Genomic DNA, 21,331 nt, shown 5'->3' with positions numbered 1-21,331 from the left:
GGGGGTGTGCTTGGCCCTTTGTTTCCTGTAGTCCACGATCAGCTCCTTTGTCTTGCTGACGATGAGGGAGAGGTTGTTGGCCTGGCACCACACTGCCAGGTCACTGAGCTCCTCCCTATAGGTTGTTTCATCGTCGTCGGTGATCAGGCCTACCCCCGTCATGTCATCAGCAAACTTGATGATGTTGTTGGAGTCGTGCGTAGCCACAGTCGTGGGTGAATAGGAAGTACAGGAGGGGACTAAGCACGCACCCTGAGGAGCCCCCGTGTTGAGGGTCAGTGTGGCGGATGTGTTGTTGCCTACCCTCACCACCTGCGGGCGGCCCGTCAGGAAGTCCAGGATCCAGTTGCAGAGGGAGGTGTTCAGTCCCAGGGACCTGAGCTTGGAGGGTACTATGGTGTTGAATGCTGAGCTGTAGTCAATGAACAGCATTCTCACATAGGTATTCCTCTTGTCCGGGTGTGAGAGGGCAGTGTGGAGTGCAATAGAGATAGCGTCATTTGTGAATCTATTGGGGCGGTATGAGAATTGGAGTGGGTCCAGGGTATCTGGGATGATGGTGTTCATGTGAGCCATGACCAGCCTTTCATAGTATTTCATGGCTACAGATGTGAGTGCTACCTTGACAACAACTGCTCATTGTGTCCACGATGTGGATGTGATGTGTATTAGTAATACATTGTGAACTAGCTATGCATGCAAGTCGCCAATATTCTTTAACTCAAACTGAAAGACAACATTTTCCACATTATTTCCTTGCCTGCATTACATTTATCTTATAGAAACATAGTGCCGAGGCAATATCTCTAGATAAAGAATTTATAATAAAAACATCAACACCAATTTCTATTATATAAAAGATGACTTTATGAAGCCCTGACAATAATAACTAGTAAAGGTGTATTTCACTTTAAACTGCCCAAAACAAACAGAACAACTATATAACATTTCTGTACAACAAAGTGCCCTAGCTTCCTTAGTTAAAAAAAAAAATACATACTAATATTTTAGACAGGACCAGCAAAGTAAAAAACCTTCCCACATTTCTATATTACAACAGCACTGCTCTACCCTAAAACATAGGGGAAACAATGGTTAGTTAGCACAACAGCCAAAGTGACAAGGTCGGTCCTCAGAGTAAGAAAGACATAACTAATAAGGTATAAAATGGGAGTTCTGATTCTGAATTCCACTTCAGTAAACATAACTAAGGATCAATGATCCAGTCTCATCACTATGGAATAGAAAAACACAGGATCTATGTATATAGCCCCTGTGTCTGGTCTGACTGTGCAAATATTCCGTACCGCTTTAGTGTCGAGAAAGAGATAATAGGAATTAGGGACACTATCCCATCTGAAGTCCAGTCAGGAGAGGGGGAAGGGAGAAAGAGATGGGATGAGTTTCAAAGTTCAATGAAGAATAATGTAGTCCAGCAGAACCACTGCCTTCCTTTCTTCCTCCATCTTTCCATGGTTCCGAGAGAGCTGGGTTAGTCTCCTCTCTCTGGTCTCCGATAGGAATATGATTCTACACCACGTGTAACGCTGTGTTCTGTTCACCACTTCCTCTACTTCCTCTGCTGCTCAGCACTTCCTCTACTTCCTCTGCTGCTCACCACTTTCTCTACTTCCTCTGCTGCTCACCACTTTCTCTACTTCCTCTGCTGCTCACCACTTCCTCTACTTCCTCTGCTGCTCACCACTTCCTCTACTTCCTCTGGTGCTCACCACTTCTGCTACTTCCTCTGCTGCTCACCACTTCCTCTGCTGCTCACCACTTCCTCTACTTCCTCTGGTGCTCACCACTTCTGCTACTTCCTCTGCTGCTCACTTCTGCTACTTCCTCTGCTGCTCAGCACTTCCTCTACTTCCTCTGCTGCTCAGCACTTCCTCTACTTCCTCTTCTGCTCACCAATTTCTCTACTTCCTCTGCTGCTCACCACTTCCTCTACTTCCTCTGGTGCTCACCACTTCTGCTGCTCACCACTTCTGCTAATTCCTCTGCTGCTCAGCCTGTGCAGTCCTGCTGCTTTGTCTTTCAGTCTTTTATTGTTGTATCTGCACTCTGATGATGATATGACAGGAAGATGAGCTTGCTCCAACTCAGGGAGAGACGTCTTCTCTTCTTCTGCATCAAAGAATAACAACACAGAACACAGATCCTTTAACGTTAGACCTGCTTCCTTTAACCCTGAACCCCACGTCCACTGGCCATCGCTCAACCTCAAACCCACAACTACGCTGGCTCTCACACACACACACACACACACACACACACACACACACACACACACACACACACACACACACACACACACACACACACACACACACACACACAACGTAATCAAAATGTTCAATTCAACAACACATCTCACTTTTTTCCTTAAACCGTTACTCCTCATACTCAGTCAAATTCCTCCATCCCAGCTTCCACTCAGAGTAACAGCAATACAGGTGTCCAGACAGTAACATAGAACGAAGGGTTATACAACATGGCACAGTGCTTTCATTCAGTCTGATATCATATATGAAGCTCAGGTTCAAGTGGAATAAGAAATCTACAATAAATAAATACATATTAATAATAAATAGTCTACACAGCAAGGAGTTGATCATCATAACAGTTCTGAGAGTCTGAGTAAGTGTTCATCATCATAAGGCTCTCATACAGTAGGTGTGTTACATAGGCCTGCTCAATAGGCCTGTTCAGATACACTGAGTTTCCATGCTCTATATGGTCCAGAGAAACCTGTTGAAGGCTCAGGTGAGAGAGACTACTTGATGCTACTGTGCCCCTCCACCCTGAAATCCACCATCCACCTCCTCAAACCAAAACACTCCACCCTTCCTTATGATGTCACTTCCTTTATGCAGGTAAGTCCTCTCTCCTCTTTCATCATTTTTTCCACATCGTCGTGTTCTCTGTTATACGTGTTCTTATAAGCACTGCCAGAGACAATTAGCTGTTGGTTAAATAACACCAGTAATACTGTATAGCTGGAACAATTATTACCGCTTTACTGTGCAATGAAATAGGAAGGAGGGATGATTTGGGGAGTTGGTTGGATATGAATCCAGTGCTTAGGCATTTAGGGGGGTGAGCCCTTTGGCTCAGAGGACAGTTACAGGGGGGTGCATGATGGTGTTTTTAAGGGGGGTCTCCTCTCAACTCCGCTGGCCCGGGGCAGTGCGTCCAGAGGCCCTGCCGTTGAGACTGTGCTGGCTGATGGAAGGAGAGGACTGGGTCTTCCGGAGGTAGCCCTCGCGCCCCCCTCGGCCCTCGCCGATCCCGCTCATCACGCTAGCCTCTATCTTCTCCAGGTCGTCTGTCTCTGCCCTCATCTTGGCCTGGAGCAGGTTGATATACGTCTCGTACCGACTCTTCTGCAATGGAGAGAGAGGGGGAATGAAGATGTGACTATAAATGTGCGTATATCACACATATGGCTCATTTAACACATAGCTATTACACAATGCTACCCTACTGAGAGAAAGAGGATGAATGTCAAATTAACTCATGATGGGGAAAAATACAGAGAAAGGGAATATAGGACATTGATATTATGATTATGTCACAACTATAACACAACAACAGCACATCTATTTGAGATTTACCCAGACCTACGTACCGAGAAACAGTTACACAGAGAGAGAGAGAGAGAGAGGAGAGGAGAGAGAGAGAGAAAGAGAGCGATGATATTAATTAACAATCATTTTGATCCGAATGTGCAAATTGTCCAAACAGATCCGTAAGGTAGATGGACTATTTAAAAATGGTTATTGGACCATAAACAGATTTGGCTCATTAATATACTATACGGTCCAAATAATGATGATCCACGCTTCTTTGAAAATACATATAATAATTTATCAAGCTACAAGCAATAGAATAATATTATTATGGTGGGAGATTATAATACGTTTTAAATACCTCAATGGACCGTAAAGGAAATCACACTCCAAACAATCACCCTCATGTACTTAAGGAAATCATGAATGTCATGGATATATTGGAATAAGTGGATATATGGAGGCTTAAATATCCTGACCTAGTGAGATATACATGGCGGAGGCTTAATCAAGCTAGTCGTCTTGACTACTTTCTTATGTTATTCTCGCTGGGACCAAAAGTTTAAAAAGTGTTGATAGGGGACAGAATGTGGTAGGACCATCAAATAATTGTCATATACATTACTCTTACAGAATTTCCACATGGGAGAGGATATTTGAAATGTAATCAAAGCCTATTGGATGATAACTTGTTTTTAACTAGGACAGAATAATTTATAACTTACTTTTTCCGATATAACACAAGTACAGCAGATGCCCTTATTGTATGGGGCATTTTTAAATGTGCCTTTAGAGGCCATGCAATTCAATACTTATCTTTAAAACAAAAGCAATTTAGGTCAAAAGAGTCCACATTAACAAAGGAATTTGAAGGCCTAACAGTACAGTTAGATATCAATAAAACTGTGCCATAGAGGCACAGAATAAGTTAGAGGACAAAACAAAAAGAAATGGAGGAACTTATTCAAGAAAGATCCAGTGTAATATATTATAAAAAATAAATCGAACTGGATGGAGTATGGGGAAAAATGCAACAAATTATTTTTTAATCTCCAACATAGAAATGCTACCAAAAATTATTTCCTGAAACTTCTTACAAATGATGGAGTCACTCATGATTCACCAAACTATATTTTGAAATAGGAAGCAAAGTACTTTAAGCATATGTTTCCGTTTCAGTCTCCTGCATCTCCACTAACCGAAATTAATTGTACAGAAAGACTCATGTGAAGGCCAAATTACAGAGGAGGAACTTCTTGATGCAATTAAAGTCAGGAAAACTCCAGGGCTGGATGGCATATAGGAATGTTATTAGCATGTTTTAACCACTCCTATAAAAATGGTAGATTATCAGATACTTAACAAAAAGGTCTCATTTCATTAATACTGAAACAGGACCCAAGTGGTACCTATAAAGATCCAGTCCATTTAATTGGAGGCCCCTTACACTTCAATGGTGTGATGCCCAAATTCTGTTAAAATGTATAGCGCATAGAATTAAAAAGGTATTGTCGGATATGATTCATCCTAATCAGACAGGTTTTTTACATGGACGATACATTGAGGATAATATAAGACAAGTACTGGAAACAATAGACCACTATGACAAATCTGTGAAATCAGGCCTGGTATTCATAGCTGACTTTGAAAAGGCTTTTGATAAACTATGACTCATTTGATTAATTTATAAATGCCTGGAATATTTCAATTTAGGAGAATCTCTTATAAAATGGGTTAAAGTTATGTTTAGTAACCCTAGGTGTTAAATAGTAAATAATGGCTACATCTTTGAAAGTATTAAACTGTCAAGAGGAGTAAAACAAGGTTGTTGTCACGTTCGTCGTAATCCTTCTCGTCTGAGGAGGAGTAAGGATCGGACCAAAATGCAGCGCGGTTAGAATACATACTTAATTTAATAAACGAAGACGAAACGAAGAACACTTGATAAACTATACAAAACAACAAACGAACGTGAAGCTATATAACAAATAGTGCTGACACTAAAACACTACACATAAACAATAACCCACAACCCACAATACAAAACAGGCTACCTAAATATGGTTCCCAATCAGAGACAACGCAAAACACCTGTCTCTGATTGAGAACCATATCAGGCCAAACACAGAAATAGACAAACCAGACAAACAACATAGAATGCCCACACAGATCGCACCCTGACCAACCAAAACATAAAACATACAAAGCAAACTCTGGTCAGGGCGTGACTGTACCCCCCCCCCCCCCCCCCACCCAAGGTGCGGACCCCGGCCGCAAAACCTGAACCTATAGGGGAGGGTCTGGGTAGGCATCTATCCGCGGTGGCGGCTCTGGCGCTGGACGTGGCCCCCACTCCACCATAGTCAATCCCCGCTTCCGTGGCCTCCTAAGAACGGCGACCCTCCTAAATGACCCCACTCCACTGAGGGGCGCCTCTGGACTGAGGGGCAGCTCCGGACTGAGGGGCAGCTCCGGACTGAAGGGCAGCTCATGACTGAAGGGCAGCTCATGACTGAGGGGTAGCTCATGACTGAGGGGTAGCTCATGACTGAAGGCCAGCTCATGACTGAAGGGCAGCTCATGACTGAGGGGTAGCTCATGACTGAGGGGTAGCTCATGACTGAGGGGTAGCTCATGACTGAGGGGTAGCTCATGACTGAAGGCCAGCTCATGACTGAAGGGCAGCTCATGACTGAAGGGCAGCTCATGACTGAAGAGCAGGTCATGACTGAAGAGCAGCTCATGACTGAGGGGTAGCTCATGACTGGCGGGCGGCTCTGGCGGCTCCTGACTGGCGGGCGGCTCTGGCGGCCCCTGACTGGCGGGCGGCTCTGGCGGCTCCTGACTGGCGGGCGGCTCTGGCGGCTCCTGACTGACGGACGGCTCAGGCGGCGCTGGACAGACGAGCGGCTCAGGCGGCGCTGGACAGACGGGCAGCTCAGGCGGCGCTGGACAGACGGGCAGCTCAGGCGGCGCTGGACAGACGCGCAGCTCAGGCGGCGCTGGACAGACGGGCAGCTCAGGCGGCGCTGTACAGACGGGCAGCTTAGGCTTGCCGAGGCGCACTGTAGGCCTGGTGCGTGGTGCCGGAACTGGTGGTACCGGGCTGGGGACACGCACCTCAAGGCTAGTGCGGGGAGCAGGAACAGGGCATACTGGACCCTGGAGGCGCACAGTAGGCCTGGTGCGTGGTGCCGGAACTGGTGGTACCGGGCTGGGGACACGCAATAAGCCGCACTGGGCTATGTACACGTATGGGAGACACCATACGTAGGGCTGGTGCCATGTACCCCGGCCCAAGGAAACGCACTGGTGACCAGATGCGTAGAGCCGGTTTCATGGCACCTGGCTCGATGCCCACCCTAGCCCGGCCGATACGAGGAGCTGGAATGTACCGCACCGGGCTATGCACACACACCGGGGACACTGTGCGCATCTCTGCATAACACGGTGCCTGCCCGGTCGCTCTCTCTCCACGGTAAGCACGGGGAGTTGGCTCAGGTCTCCTACCTGGCTTAACACCACTCCCCGTGTGCCGCCCCCCAATACATTTTTGGGGCTGCCTCTCTGGCTTCCAGCCGCGCTTTCGTGCAGCCTCCTCATACCACCGCCTCTCCGCTTTCGCTGCCTCCAGCTCAGCTTTGGGGCGGCGATACTCACCAGCCTGTTTCCATGGTCCCTTTCCATCCAGTATTTCCTCCCATGTCCAGAAATCCTGACCTCGCTGTCTCTCCTGGTCCTGCCCGTTACCACGCTGCTTGGTCCTATTTTGGTGGGTTATTCTGTCACGTTCGTCGTAATCCTCCTCGTCTGAGGAGGAGTAAGGATCGGACCAAAATGCAGCGTGGTTAGAATACATACTTAATTTAATAAACGAAGACGAAACGAAGAACACTTGACAAACTATACAAAACAACAAACGAACGTGAAGCTATATAACAAATAGTGCTGACACTAAAACACTACACATAGACAATAACCCACAACCCACAATACAAAACAGGCTACCTAAATATGGTTCCCAATCAGAGACAACGCAAAACACCTGTCTCTGATTGAGAACCATATCAGGCCAAACACAGAAATAGACAAACCAGACAAACAACATAGAATGCCCACACAGATCACACCCTAACCAACCAAAACATAAAACATACAGAGCAAACTCTGGTCAGGGCGTGACACTTGTCCGCTATCGGCATTCCTATTTATTATGGCCATAGAAATGCTAGCTATTAAAATCAGATCTAACAATAATATCAAGTAATAGAAATCCAGGGCTTAACAAAAAGGTGTCATTGTACGATGATGATTCATGTTTTCTTTTACATCCACAATTAGAATCCCTCCACAGCCTCATAGAGGATCTAGATACTTTTTCTAACCTCTCTGGATTAAAATCAAATTATGATAAGTGATAAGTGTACATATTATGTATCACAATTTTTTTTACTATTACTTTACATTACTGTGTAGTTAACCAATAAAATGGTCTGACGGGGATGTGGACATACTCAGTATTCATATCCAGAAAGAAAGAAATTATCTCCCTACGATACATTATAATAGAAAGTAAGCAATAGATAAGATCTTCCTACCATGGAAAGGAAAATACCTGTATATTTGTGGAAAAATCAACCTGATTAACTCTTTAGTCATATCCCAGTTTACTTATTTGCTTATGGCCTTGTCTACACCTAGCGACCGGCTTTTTAAATTATTTGAGCAAAAAATATTCCATTTAATTTCGAACAGCAAGCCAGACAAAATTAAAAGGGCTTATTTATATGATAAATATGAATTTGGAGGGCAGAAATTATTAAATCATAAAGAATTAGACCTCTCACTAAAGGCTTCAGTCATACAAAAGTTATACTTAAATCCAAACTGGTTCTCTAGCAGATTAGTAAGAATGGCCCTTGTTCAAGAATGGCCTTTTTCTATTTATTCAGATTAGAACTTCTCACTTTCGGTTATTTGAAAATGAAATCATCGCTAAAATATATCGCGATTTTTACAAGCCATAGAAAGTTGGTTGCAATTTTAGTTTAATCCACCAGAAAAGACATAACAAATAATACAACAAATATTGTGGTTAAACTCAAATATACTAATTGATCAAAAAAACATTATTTGGGGAAAAAATGCTTAAAAAGGGTATCATCTTTGTAAATTATATCATAAATAGGACTGGTGGAGTTAGGTCACACATGCAGCTATCAAAAATATATGGAAACGTCTGCTCTAACCGAAATTACAACCAAACTAACTGCAACATTGCCGCAAAAATGGAAGAGGCAAGTGGAAGGGGGAGAAAAGTAAGGAACTTGTCTGTCGGCCCTGCATTAAAGACCAAAATTGGTAAGAAAAATTGTGATGAAAAAGTATACCAGTTTCATTTAAGGTACAAAAAATTGACCGCTGTGCCATATAGATTGCAAAATAGTTGGGAAGACATTTTCGATGTACCGATTTCATGGCACATGGTTTATGAGCTCATACACAAAACAATGGCAGATTTAAAACTTAAAATGTTTCTATTTAAATGCTTATACAAAATTCTTGCAACCAATAGAATGTTATATGTGTGGAGGATACAACCATCCCAGCTCTGTAGATTTTGCTTCGAAGAGATAGAATCATTAGATTCCATATGTAGCTTGTTTTTGGTCGCAGGTTCAGGAATGGCTGAAGGATTGTAACATTTACCTGGATCTAACTGTGCAAATAGCACTGCTGGGTGATTTGAAAAGTCAAAGTGAATCGATCTATAATACAATAATACTTTTGTCAAAAATGTTTATCTATAATTTCCAATCTGTAGAAACTATGAGAATAGAAAGGTTCAGAAGTTTTGTGAAACATCACAGCAAATTTGAAAAATATATGGCAAATAGAAATCAAAACTGGATGGTCTTCAGAGATACAATAAATGGGAAGGGTTGAGGTCAGCTGAAGGATGGGACTATATTATGTAGAAGCCTACGTGTTGTTATCCATTGGTTTACTCCAATTAGGGGAGGGGTGGTAGGGTTAGGGGAAAATAAAGAAGGAAAATATATGAAAAAATATAAATATACACAGTACCAGTCAAAAGTTTTGACACACCTACTCATTCAAGGGTTTTTCTTTATTTTTACTATTTTATACATTATAGAATAATAGTGAAGACATCAAAACTATGAAATAACACATATGGAATCATGTACTGAAATAACAAAATAATTTTGGATTCTTCAAAGTAGCCACCCTTTGCCTTGATGACAGCTTTGCACACTCTTGGCATTCTCTCAAACAGCTTCACCTGGAATGCTTTTCCAACAGTCTTGAAGGAGTTCCCATATATGCTGAACACTTGTTGGCTGCTTTTCCTTCACTCTGCGGTCCAACTCATCCCATACCATCTCAATTGGGTTGAGGTCAGGTGATTGTGGAGGCCAGGCCATCTGATGCAGCACTCCATCACTCTCCTTCTTGCTCAAATGGCCCTCACACAGCCTGTAGGTGTGTTGGGTCATTGTCCTGTTGAAAAACAAATGATAATCCCACGAAGCGCAAACCAGATTTTTATTTTTTATTTTATTTAACTAGGCAAGTCAGTTAAAGAACAAATTCTTATTTTCAATGACAGCCTAGGAACAGTGGGTTAACTGCCTTGTTCAGGGGAATAGTGACAGTTTTTGTTTTACAATGTCAGCTCGGAGATTGCGATTTTGCAACCTTTCGGTTACAAGTCCAACGCTCTAACCACTAAATCCTGCCGCCCCCAGATTTACATTTACATTTTACATTTAAGTCATTTAGCAGACGCTCTTATCCAGAGCGACTTACAAATTGGAAAGTTCATACATATTCATCCTGGTCCCCTCGTGGGGAATGAACCCACTACCCTGGCGTTGCAAGCGCCATGCTCTACCAACTGAGCCACACGGGACCACGGGATGGCGTATTGCTACAAAATGCTGTGGTAGCCATGCTGGTTAAGAGTGCCTTGAATTCTAAACAAATCACGGACAGTGTCACCAGTAAAGCACCCACACACCATCACATCTCCTCCTCCATGCTTCACGGTGGGAACTACACATGTGGAGATCATCTGTTCACCTACTCTGAGTCTCACAAAGACATGGCGGTTGGAACCAAAAATCTTAAATTTGGACGCATCAGACCAAAGGACATATTTCCACCGGTCGAAAGTCCATTGCTCTTGTTTCTTGGCCCAAGCAAGTCTCTTCTTATTATTGGTGTTCTTTAGTAGTGGTTTCTTTGCAGCAATTTGACAATGAAGGCCTGATTCACGCAGTCTCCTCTGAACAGTTGATGTTGAGATGTGTCTGTTACTTGAACTCTGTGAAGCATTCATTTGGGCTGAAGTTTCTGAGGTTGGTAACTCTAATGAACTTATCCTCACCCAGAGGTGACTCTGGGTTGTCCTTTCCTGTGGCAGTCCTCATGAGAGTCAGTTTCATCATAGCGCTTGATGGTTTTTGCAACTGCACTTGAAAAAACTTTCAAAGTTCTTGAAATGTTCCATATTGACTGACCTTCATGTCTTAAAGTAATGATGGACTGTTACTTGAGATGTTCTTGCCATAATATGGACTTGGTCTTTTACCAAATAGGGCTATCTTCTGTTAACCAACCCTACCTTGTCACAACACAACTGATTGGCTCAAATGAATTAAGAAGGAAGAAATTCCACAAATTAACTTTTAACAAGGAACACCTGTTAATTTAAATGCATTCCAGGTGACAACCTCATGAAGCTGGTTGAGATAATGCCTAGAGTGTGCAAAGCTGTCAACAAGGCAAATGGTGGTTACTTTGAACAACCTAAAATCTAAAATATATTTAGATTTGTTTAACACTTTTTTGGTTACTACATGAGTCCATATGTTTTATTTCATAGTTTTGATGTCTTCACTTTCCTGTACAATGTATAAAAGAGTAAAAGTAAAGTAGGTGTGTCCAAACTTTTGACTGGTGCTGTATATATATATGGAGATTGGAAATGATGCAGACAATTACATTTGTATTTATTTTACTTAACCTTTATTTAAATAGGCAAGTCAGTTAAGAACAAATTCTTATTTACAATGACGGCCTACCCCGGGCCAAACCCTAACTCGAACAACGCTGGGCCAATTGTGCGCTGCCCTACGGGACTCCCAATTACAGCCGGTTGTGAAACAGCCTGGAATCAAACCAGGGTCTGTAGTGACGCCTTTGGCACTGAGATGCCTTAGAGTGTCTTAGACCACTGAGCCACTTGGGAGCCACTTGGGAGCCCCATTGATAGAAGCCACAATCTATTTGCAATATTAAAGATGATCTACCCCCCTAAAAGAGAGAGAAAGAAAGAGATGCAATATTTCTCCTTTAAGACAAACTACACATATTATGCAAAATGATGTGGGCCAGAAGTCAGTCTATCTATCTATCTATCTATCTATCTATCTATCTATCTATCTATCTATCTATCTATCTATCTATCTATCTATCTATCTATCTATCTATCTATCTATCTATCTATCTATCTATCTATCTATCTATCTATCTATCTATCTATCTATCTATCTATCTATCTATCTATCTATCTGTCTATCTGTGTATCTGCCTGCCTGCCTGCCTATCTGCTGTGTCTCTTACCTCATATATGAGGTAGTGCTCTTTGATTCGGTACTCCTCCCACTCTCTGCTCTTGGGAGAAGGCGAGGGCGGACTCTTCCTGTGTTCCTCCACCTCCATACTCATCTGCTTCAGCTTCCCCTCGTGAAACTGCAGCTGCTCCTCCTGCACCAATCACAACAACCCATCAACCAGCAGTAACAGCCTATCAAATACCACAATCAATCTAGGGTGCACTATCAAACTACGCTATATTTGTGGCTGTGTGTGTGCATGCATTGTCAATGTATGTGATTGATTGAACACACACACATGAGTTAATGTGTATGTGTGTGTGTGTTTACGTGTGTACCTGGTTTAGCCGGGTAGAAGAGGAGGGCAGTAGAGGTCTACAGAACGTCTTCATGGAGCCGATGGCAGCAGGAAAGGCCGGGGCAGAGAACAGAGCTGCTACCAGGTTAATACGAAATATCCATGACATCATCTCCTCCTCACTCCTACAGAGAGAGAGAGGGCGAGGGAGGGAGGGAGGGAGTGAGAGCGGGAGAGAGAGAGAGAAAGAGAGGGGGAGGGAGGAATCGAGAGAGAGAGAGAGTGGGAGAGAGAGAGAGAGAGGGAGGGAGGTAGAGAGAAAGAGAGAGAAAGAGTGGGAGAGAGAGAAAGAGAGGGAGAGAGAGACAGGGGGGAAGATAGACGTGTCTGTGTGAGCTCAGTTGGTAGAGCAGGACACTTTTAGTGCCAGGATAGAGGGTTCGATTCCCGGGACCACCCGTACATAAAATGTGTGCATGCATGACTGTAATTCATTTTTGAAAGAAAGTATCAGCTAAATACCATACATTATTATTATTGTAATATGAGAGAGAGTATGCCACAATTTGCGACAAAATAATATTTGGCTAATAATATTAATAATATTCGGCTAATAATAACGCAACATTTCTGTACATCATGAAAGTCAGTTATCATTGCGTGACAAAATAACAATGTGCATTAGGGGACACAAAGCTGGTTCCCATGAACATGCCTCCCCTACAGGCCAGAGTAGCAGAGGACCTACGGTGCCTGCAGTAGGAACACTCTCCAGTCAGAGAGAGAGAACAGGTCTACCCTACAGGCCAGAGTAGCAGAGGACCTACGGTGCCTGCAGTAGGAACACTCTCCAGTCAGAGAGAGAGAACAGGTCTACCCTACAGGCCAGAGAAGCAGAGGACCTACGGTGCCTGCAGTAGGAACACTCTCCAGTCAGAGAGAGAGAACAGGTCTACCCTACAGGCCAGAGTAGCAGAGGACCTACGGTGCCTGCAGTAGGAACACTCTCCAGTCAGAGAGAGAGAACCGGTCTACCCTACAGGCCAGAGAAGCAGAGGACCTACGGTGCCTGCAGTAGGAACACTCTCCAGTCAGAGAGAGAGAACAGGTCTACCCTACAGGCCAGAGTAGCAGAGGACCTACGGTGCCTGCAGTAGGAACACTCTCCAGTCAGAGAGAGAGAACAGGTCTACCCTACAGGCCAGAGTAGCAGAGGACCTACGGTGCCTGCAGTAGGAACACTCTCCAGTCAGAGAGAGAGAACAGGTCTACCCTACAGGCCAGAGTAGCAGAGGACCTACGGTGCCTGCAGTAGGAACACTCTCCAGTCAGAGAGAGAGAACAGGTCTACCCTACAGGCCAGAGTAGCAGAGGACCTACGGTGCCTGCAGTAGGAACACTCTCCAGTCAGAGGTCTTTAGTTTGAGGACGTTGGGTCTCTTGCTGTAGTCTGTAGCACGGGTGGCTAACGCATGGTGGATACGCACAGCGTTCTTCAGGTCCCCCTCACACAGCTCTGCATCAGCCTTGTACTCATCCTGTCAACAGGGGGAGACACACACATATAACATCGTCAGAGAGCTCCTACTACTGTGTGTGTGTGTGTGTAGGGGGGGAAGTCAGAGAGCTCCTACTACAGTGTGTGTGGGGGGGGGGGTCAAAGAGCTCCTACTACAGGGGGGGGGGGGGGGGGGGGGGGCAGAGAGAGTCACACACATGCAGCTGAGCTACCACTGCTGCATCCCCTTGTCACCACTACTGCAGTGGTAGAAGTCTGTTTCTATGGTAACGGAGAGGTATCTGGTACCTTCTGGAGATAAAGGATCATCCCCTTTAGAACCGCATAGAACTTCTTCCAGCCTCGCCGTCCTCGTGGGGCTAGAGAGAGAGAGAGAGAGAGAGAGAGAGAGAGAGAGAGAGAGAGAGAGAGAGAGAGAGAGAGAGAAAAGGAGGGAGGGCCAACAGAAAGAGGGGAGAGAGAGAGAGAGAGAGAGAGAGAGAGAGAGAGAGAGAGAGAGAGAGAGAGACACCCATTATTTCTAACATTGTTTAAATCCCAATAACTGAAGACTCACGCATTAAGAAATCCCATGTGTGTGATTATGTGTGTGTGTGGTTGTGTGTGTTTGTGGTTGTGTGTGTTTGTGTGTGTCCTCACTGCGTTTGCCGTCCATGTCTGCGTGGCTTTTGCGGGTCAGGACACCATGTTTATAGGTGACAGCGTTGAGTAGGATGGGGATGGCGATGAAAGGGTTATTGCCATCCGTTACTCTGGCAACCCCCCTCTTCCCCCCTCCCTCACACTGCTCCTCCACCAGCTCAGATAGACTCTTCCTGAACTCCTCTTCCTCACTGCAATACATCAGACATCAGATATAACATAGGACACACACACGCACGTGCACACATGAACAAGCATCACACACACACACACACACACACACACACACACACACACACACACACACACACACACACACACACACACACACACACACACACACACACACACACACACACACACACACACACACACACACACACACACACCTGAGAATGGATACTCACATTGCCCATTCAAGCTTCTCGTTCTTTATTGAATTATACAACACCTAAACAGGAGGAGGAAGTGAAGAAATCAAAATGGTGGGAGAGAAAACTCACATTACACCTCATTGTACTGAATGAACTTCAGAGTAATGTCAACTTTGGAATCTGACCAATTATTACATTATCAATATTGTCCTAGCATTGGTGATCACACCTTTAATAGGTCTTTAGGGAAGTCTTTGCCGTCATTTAGGCTATCCAGATTACTGATGAACTGCTGGCAAGACATCTTCTTCCCAATGTTCTGGACAAGAGAAACAAAACCACACAGAGAATTAAAGCTAAATACTGTATCTGTTGAGAAACCTTTGAAATATTGACCACTAGGTGTCAGTGCTGTGCAGTTAGGGCACTAGCTATTCTCATCATCATGCACTATGTGTTGATTGGTTACATTACAGCCACAGATATACTGTATACTGTACATGGAGAGACACAGACGAGGTTAATGCTAAAAACCACTTACCACCTACGGAGCAGGACGACCAGAGGTTACACAGAGGTCACACAGAGGACAGACAGAACGCAGGAGGATAGAGGGAATGAGAGGAGAGGAGAAGAAAGGAAGGATAGAGGGAATGAGAGGAGAGGAGAAGAAAGGAAGGAGAGAGGGAGAGATTGTGAGAGCGCATGTTAAAGTAACACTGGCTAAGAGTTAGTATACTGTGGTAGTATACTGTGGTATTTAGTAGTAGGAGACAGAAAGAGGAGGCAGAAGGAGACAGAAAGAGGAGGCAGGAGACAGAAAGAGGAGGCAGAAGACAGAAGACAGAAAGAGGCAAAAAAAGTAGGACAGAGCACAGAAGCGAGAGAGAGAGAAAGAGAGAGAGAAAGAGAGAGAGAAAGAGAGAGAGGGGAGCTATGTTGATGCAGCACATCACTTCTAAACAGGTGTTGCCTGGCTTAAGGAGGGGGGAGTATTCTTAAAGACAGCCAAGCTAAAAATATAAATACAATGAGTCGACTGCAGTAGGGGGGCTCCTGCCTTTACATTGATTTCCATCCATCTCCACAGATTGTAGGTTTGATAACAGAGCTGTACATACGTGTCCATGTAGATCAGTGTTGAGCAGCATTAGGGCGCAGGTTAACGTATGGGCTCCGTCTGTTGGAAGAAGAGAACATATTTTTGAATGTTATCTAAATGTCATGAGTGACTATCTTATATTTTGAAGTCTCAACAATACCTAGCATAATACTTTATAATATGCCATTCAAAATGTGAATGTAAGTAATGTCATGTTTTTTGGGAGAATCTGGTTGGGGCAGCTCCACCTCACGGGCAAAACCTTTTAGTGGCCTACCTCTTGATGACGAAGAGTAAAATGAGCAGCTCTAATGTTAATGTCCTGCAATTCTACAAATTTTGCCATGGGGCGTAGAGAAATCATTGCAGTTTTTAAGCACAGTTTTGACAATTCTACACATTTTCCCATGTGATGATGAGAAACTTTTTGAAATGTATAGCTAATTTCCAGCAATTCTAAACATTTTCCCATGGGGCAGAGAGAACATTTTGTAGTTTTAAAACTCATTTAATGCGATTCTGCTTACTTCGCCATGGTGCAGAGAGAACATTTTGTAGTTTTAAAACTCATTTAATGCGATTCTGCTCACTTTGCCATGGTGCAGAGAGAACATTTTGTAGTTTTAAAACTCATTTAATGCGATTCTGCTCACTTTGCCATGGTGCAGAGAGAACATTTTGTAGTTTTAAAACTCATTTAATGCGATTCTGCTCACTTTGCCATGGGGCAGAACTAAAACTTTGCAGTTCTAAAGCGAATTTCCTGCCATTCTACACATTTTGCCATGGGATGGAGAGAATCTTTTTCAGTTTCATAGCTAATTCCACACATTTTGCCATGACTTACAATGCCTTCAAAAAGTATTCAAAAAGTATTCACACTAACCCTAACCCTAACCCTTTCCCACATTTTGTTCACACACAATACCCCACAATGTCAAAGCGGAATTATGTTTTTTTGAAAAAAAAGAATAATTAATTAAAAATGAAAAGTTGAAATGTCTTGAGTGAATAAGTATTCAACCCCTTTGTTATGACTAGCCTAAATAAGTTCAGGAGTAAAACTTTTCTTAAAAAGTCACATATTAAGTTGCATGGACTCACTCTGTGCGCAATAATTGTGTTTAACATAATGTTTTAATGACTACCTCATCTCTGTACCTCACACATACAATTATTTGTAATGTCCCTCAGTCGAGCAGTGAGTTTCAAACACAGATTCAACCACAAAGATCAGGGGGGTTTCCATGCCTCACACCTATTGGTAGATGGGTAAATAAAAATAAAAAAAGCAGACATTGAATATAGATTTGAGTATGGTGAAGTTATTAATTACACTTTAGATGGTGTATCAATAAACACAGTCACAAATAAGATTCAGGCGTCCTACCTAACTAAGTTGCCAGAGAAGAAGGAAACCGCTCAGGAATTTCACCATGAGGCCAATGGTGACTTTAAAATAGTTAGAGTTTAATAGCAGTGATAGGAGAAAACTGAGAATGGATCAACAACATTGTAGTTACTCCACAATACTAACCTAATTGACAGAATGAAAAGAAGGAAGCTTGTACAGAATAAAAATATTCCAAAACATGCATCCTGTTTGCAACAAGGCACTAAAGTAAAACTGCAAAGAATGTGGCAAAGAAATCTACTTTTTGTCCTGAATACAAAGCGTTATGTTTGGGGGCAAATCTAACACAACACATCACTGAGTACCACTCTTCATATTTTCAAGCATGGTGGTGGCTACATCATGTTATGGGTATGCTTGTCATCAGCAATGACTAGGGTGTTTTTTATGATAAAAATAAACAGAATAGAGGGAAGCACAGGCAAAATCCTAGAGGAAAACCTGGTTCAGTCTGTATTCTAACAGGAAAACTCACCTTTCAGCAGGACAATAACCAAAAATACAAGGCCAAATATACACTGGAGTTGCTTACCAAGACAACATTGAATGTCCTAGTTACAGTTTTGACATAAATTGGCTTGGAAATCTGAGAAAGAATTGTAAATGGCTGTCTAGCAATGATCAACATCCAACTTGGCAGAGCTTGAAGAATTTAAAAAAATTATAATTTGCAAATAATGTACAATCCAGGTGTGCAAATCTCTTAGAGACTTACCCAGAAAGACTCACAGCTGTAATCGCTGCCAAAGGTGATGCCAACATGTACTGACTCAGGGGGTTGAATACTTATCTAATCAAGATATATTAGTGTATTATTTGTAACTTTTTTTGTTACAAATTTTTGAATTTGTCTTCCACTTTGAAATTACAGAGTATTTTGTATAGATCCATTTTAATCCCACTTTGTAACACAACGAAATGTGGAAAAGGTAAAGGGGTGTGAATACCTTCTGAAGGCGCTGTATGCCATGTTAATATGTTATCTGAGTGAGCGTGACCAACAAAGTAAATTGGGACCCCCTGGAAGTCAGGGCCACGTGCCTTGCATACCCGGTCAGTAATTGGGCAATGATTACTACAAGGTTTAGATAGCTGGCTAGACTAACTTACCTAGTAATCTATAAAACTGACATGGGGTAATTGAGTGACTGTCAGTGACTGAGATAACAAGAAAAAAACTGCTTATGCACTACCAGATGTTTAAATTGTACCTTGTGTGTTTTACTATTCTGACTTCCTAAAAAAAGGAAAGGGGGTCAGGGCCCCCTAGCGGCCATGAGTCCCTAAGCGTATTCTTATGTTGCTTAGTGGCAAGACCCGGCACTGGTTTTTCATTCAAGGCAACAAAGCTGTTATCGTCTTGTGATGGAAAATGTTATGTTTGTGCTTTTCTAACAACAAATTTCTGTGTTCACGCGAGTGATTGATTGAACGAATCTTCACTATCAGTATCTGCAATTTGACAGTACGACCAGACCCTTGTTTTGAGAACGAAAGATATCTCAGTTTCAAGGTCTCAGTTTAGAGAGAAGTCTCGTGAGGTACTGGCATGAACCAGTATTGGTCGGTCACATGAATGAAGCAAACGTTAATGAATAATTCATTATGAATGATGAATAAGCTATATGATGCAAATATAACTTGTCTGCAGTATATAAGAGAACTAACTAACAGGACTGCCCCGGGAAAGCTCCTGATCGACATGTGTACTTGGTGCATTGAGTTGGTTGGAACCTCTCCAGTGTGCTCATAATAAAGAATGATTCATAAAAGATTGACTTTGAGTGTCCCTGAGTAGAATGTCCAAGACAGTCTTCATCCTCATCCTCATCATAGTCTTCCCAAGCCTCCCCAACACCCTAATTATAATCATCATCACCATCATCTTCTTCATCATTATCATTCCGTTCGGATATGTCCTTTCCTTCGGGGGCGAGGGCTGTGGGGTTGCAGACACAGAACCTCTTAGAGAAGTGGACCAGGATCCTTTCTCTCTCCTGGGTCTCCCCCATCAGAGGAAAGGCTTTCAGGAAGTTCCTGAGAATTAGGTCAAAGACCAACGAGTGAGAAGGCAGTATTGTTTTCAGGCTAGAATGCAGAGTGTATCTGTCCGTACAGTGATATAGGCCATAAGCTACAGTCTCCATTTCTAGGCTTACTCTCATTTATTTTTGAAATTGATAATGGCGTCGTATGAGTGAGGCTAAAGTAGATTAGTACAATACAATGCAGTGCACATTCAGTCAGTGTAAACTCAGTGTAAGTGTGGTTCACCACTCCCAATACAAACATGTTCATTTACTCTGGATATCTGCATGCTGTGGTTTAATACATGCATTCAAGACAGTCCCAAATCATGGCATACTGTATTCCAGGAGGTGACAGTTGACTTAATAGCAAAATAGAGGCACACTACAGCTCTATACTCAGAGAAATCAGTGTTAGGCTAATGTGTTGTGAGCAGTGCTGTGAGAATAGTGCTGACTGGGCTTACCTCAGGGCCTTGTCCAATGACAGACCAGAGAAGTCAAAGAAGCTGAGGTACTCTGACGCCACCAGCTGGCTGAACTCATTACTGCATGATGGACAGAGAGAGAAGGGATGGGGGAGGGAGAGCGAGAGAGGGGGAAAGAGAAGGGAGGGACGGGGAGCGATAGAAAGAAAGAAAGAGAGAGAGAGAGAGAGAGAGAGAGAGAGAGAGAGAGAGAGAGAGAGAGAGAGAGAGAGAGAGAGAGAGAGAGAGAGAGAGAGAGAGAGAGAGAGAGAAAAAGAAAGATTGATATGAAGTTCAAGATGATACAAAATACAATATAAAGACTGTGAGACATGCATGTGTATCAGTGACTAACTGAATGACTGTGTGTGTGTGTGTGTGTGTGTGTGTGTGTGTGTGTGTGTGTGTGTGTGTGTGTGTGTGTGTGTGTGTGTGTGTGTGTGTGTGTGTGTGTGTGTGTGTGTGTGTGTGTGTGTGTGTAGTCTTGTTTGTGTGGTCTTGTGTGTGTTTGGTCTTGTGTGTGTTTGGTCTTGTGTGGTCTTGTGTGTGTGTGTGTGGTCTTGTGTGTGTGTGTGGGGGGTGGGGGGGTGGTGGGGGGGTGTGTATGCCTGAAACCCCACTTCTTTCCCAGGTGGCGTGCCACATCGCAGCGTTTGAAGCCCTCCAGGTAGAACAGGCGCTTGGCAAGGCGTTTGGCGGCGTTACATTCGGCACGGCAACTGTTGGCCAGGGTGTCCGTGCTGCCTCTCTCCAGCTGCTCCAGACCGCTCAGCTCCGAGTCCGAGTCCGACAGCACGTCAGTGACGTTGGTATCACTGAGGAGGACACACACAGGGACATTCAGAGATTAGGACAGACACTCTCCACTTGATAACTGTGGACATTGCAACATGTGAGGTTGGCATTGTTGAGAACACAACACACACAGACAGATCTCTGTGGACCAACCAACATGACAGTCTTAGTGAGCTGATAGTATGGCACCTGCCTGCCTCACAGAACAGTGCCCTAGCAGGACCACTGACTGGCAGTCATGAAGATGAAAATATAGAATGTTATGATGATATATGGGAGCTATAAACTCCAATTTCAAGACTCTTAATGACATAATGTCCTCTAAAGAAAAAACTGTCCATTTCATTAGACAAGAATAAACAAATAGGTACGATAATAAATATATGAATGTGTGATATTCTATCAACATGAAAGATACATGGCAAATTAGATACGATTTTTCTCATATAACCCTGATTCAATAATAAAAATCCCCT

General features: G+C 43.4%; 1 protein-coding gene across 3 annotated transcripts in view; it reads right to left on the bottom strand.

Moving 5' to 3' along the window:
* Positions 1-843: 843 nt before the first annotated feature.
* The window catches only part of LOC139581606 (PH and SEC7 domain-containing protein 2-like), a 55,275-nt gene continuing 34,787 nt past the window's right edge, over positions 844-21,331 (bottom strand). The window contains exons 4-15 of one of the 3 annotated variants that reach the window (XM_071411552.1): positions 20,681-20,875; positions 20,061-20,141; positions 19,446-19,603; positions 16,172-16,230; positions 15,280-15,369; positions 15,084-15,127; positions 14,674-14,867; positions 14,323-14,393; positions 13,896-14,053; positions 12,556-12,700; positions 12,225-12,368; positions 844-3,389 (exon numbers count right to left, since the gene is read on the bottom strand). In XM_071411552.1, coding sequence (XP_071267653.1) covers positions 3,171-3,389; positions 12,225-12,368; positions 12,556-12,700; positions 13,896-14,053; positions 14,323-14,393; positions 14,674-14,867; positions 15,084-15,127; positions 15,280-15,369; positions 16,172-16,230; positions 19,446-19,603; positions 20,061-20,141; positions 20,681-20,875 — 1,558 coding nt within the window. In that variant the 3' untranslated portion in view covers positions 844-3,170. Of the gene's footprint in view, positions 3,390-11,583; positions 11,916-12,224; positions 12,369-12,555; positions 12,701-13,895; positions 14,054-14,322; positions 14,394-14,673; positions 14,868-15,083; positions 15,128-15,279; positions 15,371-16,169; positions 16,231-19,445; positions 19,604-20,060; positions 20,142-20,680; positions 20,876-21,331 lie in introns of those variants that run through there. The other 2 variants (XM_071411554.1, XM_071411553.1) reach the window with 2 other exon arrangements.

Source organism: Salvelinus alpinus, chromosome 7 (genome assembly GCF_045679555.1).
Source record: "Salvelinus alpinus chromosome 7, SLU_Salpinus.1, whole genome shotgun sequence".
Classification (NCBI taxonomy): Eukaryota; Metazoa; Chordata; class Actinopteri; order Salmoniformes; family Salmonidae; genus Salvelinus; species Salvelinus alpinus.
The sequence above is the reverse complement of the archived record's forward strand: the minus strand, read 5'-3'. Positions and strand labels throughout refer to the sequence as shown.